At 44.5% G+C, this 13,311-nt stretch overlaps 1 protein-coding gene across 1 annotated transcript; it reads left to right on the top strand.

Moving 5' to 3' along the window:
* The first annotated feature begins 2,428 nt into the window (after window positions 1-2,428).
* LOC309355066 (serine protease 27-like) lies at window positions 2,429-13,311 on the top strand. The gene is made up of 6 exons (XM_081885516.1): window positions 2,429-2,708; window positions 4,552-4,578; window positions 5,432-5,594; window positions 7,352-7,623; window positions 10,867-11,036; window positions 11,649-13,311. Exons 1-6 carry the CDS (start codon window positions 2,627-2,629, stop codon window positions 11,943-11,945), a joined length of 1,011 nt encoding a protein of 336 aa, XP_081741642.1. The 5' UTR covers window positions 2,429-2,626; the 3' UTR covers window positions 11,946-13,311.

Genomic DNA, 13,311 nt, shown 5'->3' with positions numbered 1-13,311 from the left:
TGCAAATACATTAACAAACAATCAGTAACAGGGTTGGCCCTACCATTGGGCAAGGTGAGGTGGTCACCTCAGGCTGCAGGTGCTGTTCCTCCAGAACCCTTGGATATTCTCTTCTGTTGGAGGGCAGAGCTTTGGGAGAAATTCTGTGTTGTGCTATGTCTATCGTTCCATCAGAGCAAAGATTTCATATTGACAAATGGAACAATTCCATATCCCCCTCCCCCCACCCTTTGAAGTTCTGGGCATTCTCCCACCCTGCCAGAGCCAATTTTGGAGGGAGCAGGAGACGGAGGGAGGAAGCCCCATTGTGCAGACTTCCACTGATGGGATTTATTAGTCACATCTCACCCTATGTGTGCCTGCACCCTTACTAGCCTGCAGCTTTCAAGTGTAGTGAATGCTGTCCCATTGCCGGTGCTGAAATGAGATTCAACTTCCAATCTAGTCAGCTGTGTGTGGAATGAAGAAGGACACCATCTTGTCCATCTGTTGCAGCAAAATGTCATATCATATTTATGGGTTGTATTCTGTGCTAGTCCTACTCAAAGGAGACACACTAAAATTAATGGGCCTAAGTTACTCATGTTCACTCATTTCAATGGTTCTACTCTGATGAGGATTAGTACTGAACACAGCACATTGATCTTACATGTATATCCCACTTTTCTTCCAATAAGCCCCAGGTTACATACATGGTTCCCCCCACTCTCAATTTTATCATCACAACAACCCTGTAAGGTGGGATAGGCTAAGAGACAATGACTGGTCCAAGAACACCCAATAGACTGGGTGGGGATTTAAATCCTGGTCCAATACTCTTATAAATACAGGTAAAAAGGGTTTTTTTGCTGTTTTTTTAAAAAGGGTAAAGGATACCTGGATGGTTAAGTCCTGTCAAAGGTGACTATGGGGTTGTGGTGCTCATCTCGCTTTCAGGCCAAGGGAGCTGGCATTTGTCCACAGACAGCTTTCCAGGTCAATTGGCCAGCATGACTAAACCGCTTCTGGGACAATGGAACACCATGATGGAAACCAGAGCGCACAGAGCGCTGCAGCAATACCTATTTATCTACTTGCACTGGTGTGCTTTCGAACTGCTAGGTTGGCAGGAGCTGGGTCAGAGCAACAGGAACTCACTCCATCGTGGGGATTCGAACCACCAACCTTCTGATCGGCAAGCCCAAGAGGCTCAGCGGTTTAGACCACAGCGCCACCCTCATCCCAACACACTGGTCAGCAATAGGCTTGATCCGTAACACAGATGAGAACACCATCATCAGCTACCTACCATATTTTTCTCTCTATAGGACGCACTTTTTCCCCTCCAAAAATTAAGGGGAAATGTGTGTGTGTCCTATGGAGCGAATGCAGGCTCCTTGGCTTCAGCGATAGCAATGCGAAGCCTCTGAAGCACAGAGGGAGCATTCCCTCCATGCTCTAGAGACTTTGCTTTGCTTTCACTAAAGCTGCCTGAAGCCTTCAGAGTGCAGCACGAGTTCCCGCTGCGCTCCGAAGGCAGCAGGTCGGGGAGCAGCGGGAAGGCTGCGTGCAGCCTTTGCGCAGCCTTCCCGCTGCTCCCCGGGGCTGGCGGCGAGGGAAGCTTGGCTTTCCCCACCGCCAGCCCCACAAGCGAAAGGAACCACAGGCTATCTGGAGAGCTAGAGGGGTCGGTACGCACCGACCCCTCTAGCTCTCCAGATAGCCGCCTGAAGCCTCCGGAGCACAGCGGGAGCTCCCGCTGCGCTCCGGAGGCTTCGGGTTCCTTTCGCTGAAGGGTAGGTGCCCCTTCAGCTAAGGCGCAGCGTCCCTTCAGCTAAGCAGGAGGATAAATGGAAGGGGCTTTGCTGAAGAGGCGCTGTGCAGAGAGGGGGAGAGGGTTTTTTTCTTATTCTCCCCCTCTAAAACAAGGTGCGTCCTATGGTCAGTGCGTAAAATACGGTACCTCTCCCACCATTCTAACAGTGGACTTTGAGGTCCACCCATGTACCACCCCTATTGAATGGAGAGGTGGGTTAGAACATGTTAAGGTATAGCTGAAATGACACTGTGTGGGCACTTTCCCATGAAAACTGGAAGGAATACATGAACTCGTAGCTGCAGGGGGTGAAAACCAGACTGAACATTGTAGAGATGTCTTTGAAGACAGAGAGAGTTGACCTTATGGGGCATGCAGAAACCACTGTGATGAGTGGGAAGGAAGGATTCTGGCATGAGAAACAGGGAAATGGATATACAATAGAGTTAGAAACAGGGAAATGAAGACATTTGGAAGGAAGGAGGCAGGTTAGAAGCATCAAGCAGCATTTACCCAACAGGTTTCGTAACATTCCCAGCTGACAAACTCCCATATCTGGCAGCATTCCCAGTGTGAATACGCCCTCCTGGAGTGCCATATATAAGCACCCAAAGCTTGCACCACATGAATAGTAAAGTGTGTCTCAGATGCTCCTTCTTGAAAGAGTGCCATATTCTACCTCTGCTTACCTACAATCAATTTAAAAAGGAGGAGGAGGAGGAGGAGGAAGAAGAAGAAGAAGAAGAAGAAGAAGAAGAAGAAGAAGAAGAAGAAGAAGAAGAAGAAGAAGAAGAAGAAGAAGAAGAAGAAGAAGAAGAAGGCTGTAGCAATATGGGGCATCAAGGACAAGTGCCAGGGGGGAAAAGAAGGTTAATGGGATTGACGGTACTGATGCTTCTGCAGGTGTTGATGGGTAAGTGTAACATTTTTCTGCATGAGTTAATATTCCTCACCGCCAGTAGGGGGCACAATGGACCCTCCACCCCACATCACCACACAGTAATCTGGAGAAGATGATCAGCACCCCAGCAGGAGGGCCTACCACCAGTGCCTGCCCTGGGGACCGACTTCAAAACTGTGTGATGGGTGGTGAATTGCATTGTGAAAGACTGTAAGAATGAGCCTCACTTGGCTTGTTGGCCCTTTGTATTCCACCCTGAGGAATGAGAGGACTTCCCCACATCGGATCAGCCTGGTCATTGGACAATAGGCTATGCATTCCTAAATTTCTTTTAAACTCAATCAATTGAAATTAAGATATGCTTTGCTTGAGCTAAGTTTTCCAGAACAAAGCAAACCAAGTCAACTTTGCAAGAACTAGGCCACCATTTACAAAGTCATAAATGGTTTAGGACCAGATTATCCAAAAGACTGTCTCTTCCTGTATGAGCCTGACCAAGGGTTACAATTATCATCAAAGTTCATTTTTTCTCTCTCACCACCTAAAGAGACTTGGCTAATAGGAACATGAGACAATCTTCTCTTTGGAAGGATCCTGGTTACGGCATTCACTCCCAAGAAAAGTTAGATTAGTCCCACCCAGATGATTTTTAGGTGGGCAGAAAAAAGTGCCTTACTTTACATATCTGAATTTCAGTGGGGTTTAATTAAAAAATTGAAGTTTTTATTTCTATATGTCTTTGCTTTTAAGCTTTACTTTTAATGTTTTAGTTTGTTTAATGATTTTATTGGCTTAGGCTATTGTAAGCTGTTAGTGGCGGTATTTAGGGGTGAAAATGTTTACAATACATCTTGAAGTCAAGTTATCATTTGCCAAACCACAGCTGCCAGTTGGTGCTGATGGATGTGTGGCAAGCAGACTTTGCAAGACCTTAACTGCTTTAGTGAAAATTAGTCATCGTGAATCTGAGTTTCTAGAGGGGCTAGTTCCAAGGTCTTACAAGTAGGCTATATTTTCAACCAAAATAGGAGATGGTTACGTTAGATTTTTTTTTTAAAAAAAAAAAAAGAGAGAGATAGAACTAGTGACAAGCGTAATCAACTGCTCATTCTTAAAGCAATTTATTTTGAAGTATTTTTTAAAAAATATACTTGTCAGTATATAGTCTGAAGGGCTGTAGCTCAGTGGTAGAGCATGTGTTTTGATTGCAAAATGCCCCAGGTTCTGACTTAGGATAAAGCAATTTCCTGTGTTGATATAAATTAATGTGATGATTAAATGCCTGTGTTGTCTTTTTTCACTTCATTCTCACCATGAACAGAGTAGAATGGACCTGAAAGTCAGGAAGATGAGCCATGTTTTGAGTATTTGGCTGGTTCCTTAAATGCATTGGCAGAATCAAGGAAGGCACATCTTAGCTGCAACAATTACACTGCCCAACACAGGCTAGTTCTGAATCCAAAACAACATGTTTAGTCATGGGGGATGAATGTATAGCTCTCAGCCACAATATTTACATTTAATATAACCATCTGGCAAGTCATTTCAAGATAATGGGCAGTATCCAACAAAACAGATCTGCAAGTCCAAGGATTTCTGCTTGTGCAACATAACTTTCCCACCATTTTGAAAGGGTCAGAAGAGAGTGTGTTGGGGTTGCTGGGTAACTGTAATTAGGGGAGCATTTGGGAGCAGCACTAACAGACTGTCAAAGAAATTCCTTGGTGCCCCATCCCAGATGATCCAAAGCCAGCCTAGGCAGGGGTATGATAGTTCAGCAGCCTTCACGGTGTGACTGTAGATTCTAGTTCCAATACATTGATTTTGTTTTGACCCCTTTTTCTTTTCTTTTCAGATGCCAACCCAAGTTATGCAAGCAGAAGTGAGTACTGTTTCTATATGCTTTTATTGTGCTTGAAGCCGATGAGTTTTTAATTAGGAAAATTATTCAATTGAAATGTTTAGAGATAAGGAATCCCTGTGGAGAAGGGTGGTCTTGGTCACAGAGCCCTGTGGATCATGGCTGCTATAACCCTATCAAATTAGAATAGCACTAGTGTCTTGCCTCACAAGGACCTGCACCCTAAAACTGCAATATCACCCTATAGATGAACATGAGACACAGGCTGCATACACACCATATATTTAAAGCACATTTCCCACCCAAGAAACCTGAGAAGTATAGTTAATTAAGGGTACTGGGAATTGTTGCTCTTACAAGGACGGATACTTTAAATGTATGGTGTACACATAGCCTGATTCTCTGAGTGCCATTCTTTATGCTGCCAGAATGTGACTGTCAAGTGGGTGATGTTGGCAAGTTTGGGCGAATCCCATGGTTTGCAGAAGTAATATATATATGGGAGGAGGAACTGAAGGGCTGGGGAAAATACTATAATAAGGACTGGACATGCTCAATGGCTACAGAATGGTATGTCCACTCTGTGGGGATGGGTGGAAAACTTAGGGGAAAGAATATGCAATAGAGTAGCCTGAAAAGGGGCATGGCAGGCTGGCTGCTTCCCTGAACCACACCACAACCTACAGTGGCCAAGTAGATGCATTCAGGACCATAGAAGCATCCTGTGTTGCCTTGTCCCCCTAGCAACTGGTGCAGTTATACTAGTAACTGGTATGCCATATATACTTGTCTGCTGCATCAGAACACAGGAGCTCTATTTAACAATTATGCTTAATAGCCATTGAGAGACCTGTCCTAATAATATCTTCCTCAGAATGTGGAAAACAGGGAATCCTAAGCCGGATCATAGGGGGAAAAGACTCACAGGATGGAGAGTGGCCTTGGCAGGTCAGCATAAGGTTGGATGGAGCGTACCACTGCGGAGGGTCCCTCATCACTGATCAGTGGGTCATCACAGCTTCACATTGTTTTAAACTGTAAGTATGCCTTTCCAATCCCATCCATCCCTCAAGTATCACTGAAATTAGATTTCACACACATTTTACAAAGTCTGCTTTCAATGCTGAATGTTGAAATATTCATTTTTAAGGGCCTCTCTTCATGCTCACGGATTTCTCAGGACAATATTGTTTATTATAACTAGCCTAATTCAGTCAGGGTTTTTTTGTTTTTTTTGTCTACATCGGCTTCACTGCATCAGTTTCAGCAAAAGCTGTGTGAAAATAGATGCAGAACAGCAAGCAGGAAGCCAAGAATGAATCTTCAGATCATGGCTTGTTTGGAACAAAATAAAGAACTTAAGCTACATGCACTGGTCAATGGCTTGTGCACAGCTGTAGACAGCACTGGTGGACAGCACTGAGTCCAAAAATGCCCACTGATTCCAGTACTATATAAGTTTCTAACTTGGGCTGGACCAGCCCAGTGGTTTACACAAAGGATGGCGATCCAGTCTGAGGGCCTCATACTCTCATGGACAATCTCCTGTAGTGGGACACATGTCAGTGGGGAAAGGAGCAGAGGCAAAAGTATGCAAGGCAAAGGCTGTGATTCTTACCATTATACACTAGGCTGCATTGCAGCCACACTGAAAATGGAGGCTTCTATATGCATATAGAGGGACGCGGGTGGCACTGTGGGTTAAACCACAGAGCCTAGGACTTGCCGGTCAGAAGGTCAGCAGTTCGAATCCCCGTGACGGGGTGAGCTCCCATTGCTCGGTCCCTGCTCCTGCCAACCTAGCAGTTTGAAAGCACGTCAAAGTGCAAGTAGATAAATAGGTATTGCTCCGACGGGAAGGTAAATGGCGTTTCCGTGCACTGTTCTGGTTTGCCAGAAGCTGCTTAGTCATGCTTAGTCATGTCTACATGCTGGCCACATGACCTGGAAGCTGTACACTGGCTCCCTCGGCCAATAATGCGAGATGAGCGCCGCAACCCCAGAGTCGGAAACGACTGGACCTAATGGTCAGGGGTCCCTTTACCTTACAGACACATCTCCCTGTTGTCCATCCAGGCAAGTGAGAGTTGACATTCCAGCCATGCAAAAGCCCTGAAGGAAAGCCAGTGAAAGTAGCCCACCCCAACCCCCCACAAAGCCCGAGGTTTTACACCACCATTTTACACATTGGTGGTGGTTTTTTTCTCTCCAAATCTCTAAACCGAACAGTAATTGAAGGGATATTGAAGGAGTTTGCAACGAAAAGAACCGAAGTGCTACATCTTTCCACTGGAATCTGCCCATACTCCAAGATGTGTCTCGGTCGCCCTTCACTGGGTGCCCCCACCCTCAGAACATTGGTGGATGGTGAATGGAAAATGAGCTGTTTCAATGGTGGCTCCCTGGTTCTGGAATATGCCTCCCTGGGCTGCTTGTCTGCCAACGAGCTTGAAAAGCTTTCAGCACCAGGCTAAAACTTTCTTATTTAACTAGTTTTTGAATAGATTTCAGCTGATTTTTAAAAATCAATGATTTTTTAAATCATTATTTTAAAATAACAGCATTATTTTGAATGTTTACTTAATAGTTTTATTTATCTAGAGATAATCCTGAAAGATCAGCTGATAAAAATCAAATTGAACTTTTTTAAAATTGGGGGTGCAAATTAAAAATGGGAAATATTGGGATTTGTTTCACACAACCCAACTCCTTAACCTGTTCCATCCACTTAACCCTAAGGATAAGAATTCGCTGACATTCTCTCTGTCTCCTCAACCCCATTGTGTCTCTCTAGGCTCAGCACACCTTCCAACTTCACAGTGATGCTCGGAGTACTGAAACTCTCCAGTCCTGGTCCCCATTCCATCACCACTGCTGTGAAACGCATCATCCTCAATCCCACATACGAGGGGGATCTGAAATCCGGAGACATTGCTCTGCTGCAGCTGGACAGGCCAGTGAATTTCTCTCAATGGATCGTCCCCATCTGTGTCCCTGATTCCGATGTCGTCTTCCCCCCAGGACACATGTGCTGGGTCACGGGTTGGGGAGATGTGCAAGGCAGAGGTAGGTTCAAAAAAGAGAGAAATAATGATGATGATGATGATGATGATGATGATGATGATAATAATAATAATAATAATAATAATAATAATAATAATAATAATATATTATTTATACCCCACCCATCTGGCTGGGTTTCCCCAGCCACTCTGGGTGGCTTCCAACGAAACACTAAAATACAATAACCTATTAAACATTAAAAGCTTCCCTAAACAGGGCTGCCTTCAGATGTTTTCTAAAAGTTTGATAGTTATTTCTCTCTTTGGTGGGAGGGCGTTCCACAGGGTGGGTGCCACTACCGAGAAGGCCCTCTGCCTGGTTCCCTGTAACTTGGCTTCTCACAGGGAGGGAACTGCCAGAAGGCCCTCAGCGCTGGACCTCAGTGTCCGGGCTGAACAATGGAGGTGGAGACGCTCCTTCAGGTATACTGGACTGAGGCCCTTTAGCAGATTGACTCCCTCTGCTGAAACAAACTGGGGATAACTCCTATCAGCCACCCCAGCATGGCCAATGGTGAGGAAATTCTAGGAACAGTAGTCCAAAACATCTGGAAGGTACCAGGTTGGAGAAGGCTGCATTAGAGGGGAATTTATGCTCCAGACTATAAGTGGTTTAACAGCCATTCCCTCTTTCTTGGGAGTCCTAGGAATTGTAATTCTGGGTGTGGGAGGAGTTAAGAATCTTTAACAGAGAATCATCACCCCTCACCAAACTCCAGTTCCCAAGATCCTTCTGGAAGAAGACCCAGCAGTTCTAGTGTTATGAAACCAATATATACGGTACTTTATGGTACTGGTGTGCCCTTAGGCAGCGAGAGACCTTAGCTATGCATGCCTGAGTCTATAATGCTCCAGCTTCTCTCTCTCTCTCTCTCTCTCTCTCTCTCTCTCTCTCTCTCTCTCTCTCTCTCTCTCTCTCTCTCTCTCTGATTTCTCCAGTTAATCCCTAACAATAGCAGTTCACAGACACAAGGCAGCAGGACTAGTCTGGAGCTTGTAATTTTTGGCTACTGTGTCTCTAACAGTTTTGTGACAGGCAGAAGTCCTGTAAGTGAAGAAATCCAGCTGTAACAGCATCTGCAGGTCAGGAAATGCTCTACTTGCTGGATTTCTGTTTATTTATACAGCTCTTAAAGGCAAATAAAGTTGTGCCCAGGGGTAGAGGCAAGGAGAGAAGTTGTCAAGCTAATTAAAAAGTTTGGTTGGTAGCTACCATTTTTTCCTCCTGAATGCCTGGTTCCAAGGGCAGTGGGGAGAGGAGCACACAATTATGGCTGCCACAAAGTGGGCTTTCATTTGTGCAACATAGTGCAAAGGATTCCCCAAAATAAGAGAAAGACAAAAAGGGAAACAAACTAGAGATAATTCCAGCTTAGTTCATACGAGCATTCTATAACCAAAAAAATATTCTATATCACCTATAAAATGTTTGTAATTTTTATCACTGCTAGGTAGCAAGGTGATTTTATGCAGTATTTTATAACTATTGGTTTTTGTATTGTACCTATTTATCTTATATGTGAACGGCCTATGGCCCGAGCATTAATAAACTACCACTACTACCGTTTTTTTATTATTGTCACTGTTACTACCACTATTGTATAATGGGAATAGCAACTTACAAAAGATGAATTGTAAGATAATATAGATACAAAATAGAAATCCATTAGGGGGAAAGCCAGGGGAGGTAATCTCTACCCTAATGGTCTAGCTCCCAACAACAGAATCTAAGTTCTCATTAAAAACAATGAACCAAATGGCACCTTAAACATGAACAATGCGATGAGTCTGTTCAGAAGAAAAAAATCATGTAGCTCAATGTGACTTATGCCCTGGCAAGTGTGTGAATAGGATTCCATCTTAGCACATCTATGGGGCCAGAAGCTTTCACATGCCTTCTTCATCAGATGCATGGTGTGGGACCCTCAAGGTGTGAATGGATAAGTGATAGATGATAGATAGATATAGACAGACAGACAGATACATGATAGATAGATGATAGATATAGATAGATAGAATGATAGATGATAGATAGATAGATATAGATGATAGATAGATGATAGATAGATAGATAGATAGATAGATAGATAGATAGATAGATAGATGATAGATAGATAGATAGATAGATGATAGATAGATGATAGATGATAGATAGATAGATAGATAGATAGATGATAGATGATAGATAGATAGATAGATAGATGATAGATAGATAGATAGATAGATAGATAGATAGATAGATAGATAGATAGATAGATAGATGATAGATAGATATAGATAGATGATAGATAGATAGAGATAGATAGATAGATAGATAGATAGATAGATAGATAGATAGATGATAGATAGATAGATAGATAGATGATAGATAGATAGATAGAGATAGATAGATAGATGATAGATGATAGATAGATAGATAGATAGATAGATAGATAGATAGATAGATAGATAGATGATAGATGATAGATAGATGATAGAGTGCCATAATGTCTTTAGAAAGTGAGGCCCGAAAGCTGAGCAGTCTAAGAGACAGGTGTGCCACAATCGTATGCCAAGAAAAATGAAAATGAGATCCCATCAAAAGAGGAAAAAGAGTGGGTGTGACACGCTCCCAACTGGTGATGAATTGGCCAAGCAAGATGAATAATGTGCATTAATGCCTAAACAGGGACAATTACCTTTTGTGGTGAGTGAGACATTCCTAATCCCCTATTGACTCCAAAGTCTGTTAGTGTCAGGTCTGCAAATAAATTGTAGCTAACAAAGGAGTCATTCTTTGAAATCTTTTGGGTGATGTGTGACAACTTGTAAGCCAATTATACAAACAGGGATATATGTCTAGAACCTGTCACTCACATAATTTTAACCATAATTCCATTTTGTACTTGAATTTGTTTGTTTTATGAAATCCTCTAAAAAAATTGATTTATAAAGTGTATCTTCTCTCAAAATACATATTCAAGCGGATATATATTTATATATATAGTCTTTTGAAACTTAAATCTGCAATCTGCATAGCTCTAAATTTCTGATAAATGCAGTGACCATTCTGTGACATGCAAAATCTGGTAGGTAGCGAAGACCTGATGCATGCACAGGGATTTGCAAAGAATGCAGTCTGCAATCATTCCCAGTCTGTTCCAATAACTCCAGGGAGGCAAATGAAATCCCTTTGGTTGCAGAGCATCACCATTTTAATGTTTCATTATACAATGGCACTGATTCTCTTATCTTGCTCCTGTTTCAGACAAACAGCGAACCTCTGATATTCTCCAAAAGCTAGAGGTCCCCATAATCAGCACAAACACATGCAATGCCCTCTATCACCAAGACTCCGGAGAGCTCAAACTCACAAAGGACATTAAAAATGACATGATATGTGCTGGCTTTGCTGCTGGACATCGGGATGCCTGCCAGGTGAGACCCAGATCAGTTTTAGTCCATTATTAGTACATCCAGATCTTTGGTCCATCTGGTTCAATCTCACCTGCACTGAGAGGCAGCAGCTCGCCAGTGTTTCAGATAAGACTCCCTCCCAGTCCTACTTGAATCTGCTAGACATTAAACTTGGGACCTTCCAAATGCAAAGCAGATGCTCTGCTACTGAGCTACTGCCCTTGCCATAGCTCTTGGGCATCCCTCTTGGAAGAGGGATGCAGTGGGGGTGTCCGCCCCAGGTGTCACCACTGAGGGGGGTGACAAAATGCCTGGCGGCACTCACCGCAGAGCCTGCAGTGCACCCGAGCCATGCATCTCTCCTGTGAGTGACACGATGGCTTGGGCACCCACAGGCTCCGTGCTGCCCCACCCACCGCCTCCATCTCAGCTGTAGAGTGGCTGAATGGGAGGAGGCAGGCAGACTCCTTGGAGGCCCTGTGGAGTGTCCTGCCCTGGCTTGCCCTGCCCCATGGGCGGCTGGCCCTGGCCCTTGGCGCAGGGCACACGCGCTGCCTCAGGTGCCAATTGGCTTGCTCTGCCCACTGCCTGTGCCTGCATTTCCCATAATCTATTTGGGTTTTCTCTGCACAGGGTGATTCAGGAGGACCACTAGCCTGCCGAATGGGGGACTCCTGGCTCCTCGCAGGCGTGGTGAGCTGGGGAGAAGGGTGTGCACAGAAGAATCGCCCTGGTGTTTATGCCCGTGTCACATCCTATCAGTCATGGATCCAGAGCCTGATACCAGAGCTGACTTTCACCAGCGTGGAAACCAAGGGTCATGGGTCAACGGTGAACAACAGAAGCACCATCAATGGAGCATCAGCTGGAAGTCTTAGCTTCATCTCCATCATCATAGCCACTGTCGTTTTGCTACTATCTTCTGAGTAGACTCTCTGGAAAAGGAGGGCAGCCTTTGTGCCAATCCTGCAGGCTTAGTTTGGAAGAGGATGGAGATCATCAGAACTGCCAGTGAGGCCATCAAGGAGACTTCAAGCTCTGCTGCTGTACGGTTTTAAGAAGTGACTGTCGGCTAAAGCAGTCCTTCTTGGCCTTTCTGATACACAAATTTGTGGGCATTCAGAAATTAAGGGGATATCCCATCCCCATTACCATTTCTGAAATTTATTTCATGTTTTTCTTCATGGACTCAGTCCTCCACTCCAGGAACAAGTTTTGCTGCAAGGGATTGGAGCAGAAAGATTAACACCTGGATATTTTTTTATCAGCCACTGAGCATGCCCAGCGATAGTACTCAGTTGGCATCCTCAGCCATATCCATGCTAAAACATGGCCTTGTTGTGGCCCTGTTGGTCCTCCTTCAACCCAGGCTCAGGCTTACAAAACAGCTATCCAGTGGCTGGGAAGCTGCTGGCTTAAACTGCCTATGGAGTGGTGCTCCATTGGGACAATGTGGGTAGTTACAATTGTGGTCCACTCACCACAGATCACACTACTCCTGCTGCCCTCCACTACTAAGCTTGTTGCAGGGTTAATGTCAGGGCCCCATCAGAAGGCACTTTGCCTGGGGACCCCTCAAATCTGGAAGTGACTCTGCTCTTGTGGCTATCAGAGGCCTCTCTCCTTAAAATGTGAGGATATGCAGGCAGGATTCCAGTTCCCAAGAATGGTTCTTTTGATCTTCTTCTGCTGAACTAGGTGGGCCATTGGCCTAAGATAGCTGACTCTTCTTATGTTCATATCCATGCTCAGATCTGTCTTAAGCTCCAAGAAAAGGTCATAGGGTTGCTGTCATTTAGCCGGTCAGTGCAAGAAGTGGCTTTATACCAAGTCAGGTCCATCTATCTCATTACTGACTGGCTGGCAGCAGCTCTCCAGGGTTTCAGATGGGAACACTCCCCATCCCTATCAATAAATTCCAGGTGTCCAACCAGGTAGCTTCTGCATGTGTGTGTTGTATCTCACTAAGCAAAAGCCCCCTCCCTCAGGGTCCATCACCTCTAGCAGCTAGCAAGCAGGCTGAAATCAGCAGGTGGGCCTTCCTCCTAGCATGGAGGAGATGCAATGTACAGAATATCACCTATTGTTGATTTCAAAGAATCATAAATTGTAGAGCTTGAAGTGACCCTAAGGGTCATCTAGTCCAAATCATGCAATGAAGGAATCTCAACTAGAGAATCCATGACAGATGGATTCCAACCTCTGCTTAAAAACCTCCAAGGAAGGAAAGTCTACCACCTTCAAGAGAGTCTGTTCCACTGTCAAACAGCTCTTACTGTCAGAAAGTTCTTCCAGA

This window comes from Podarcis melisellensis (assembly GCF_964234715.1).
Source record: "Podarcis melisellensis genome assembly, chromosome: 13".
Taxonomy (NCBI): Eukaryota; Metazoa; Chordata; class Lepidosauria; order Squamata; family Lacertidae; genus Podarcis; species Podarcis melisellensis.
Note: the sequence above shows the minus strand (reverse complement) of the source record. Positions and strands in the feature narration are given on the sequence as shown.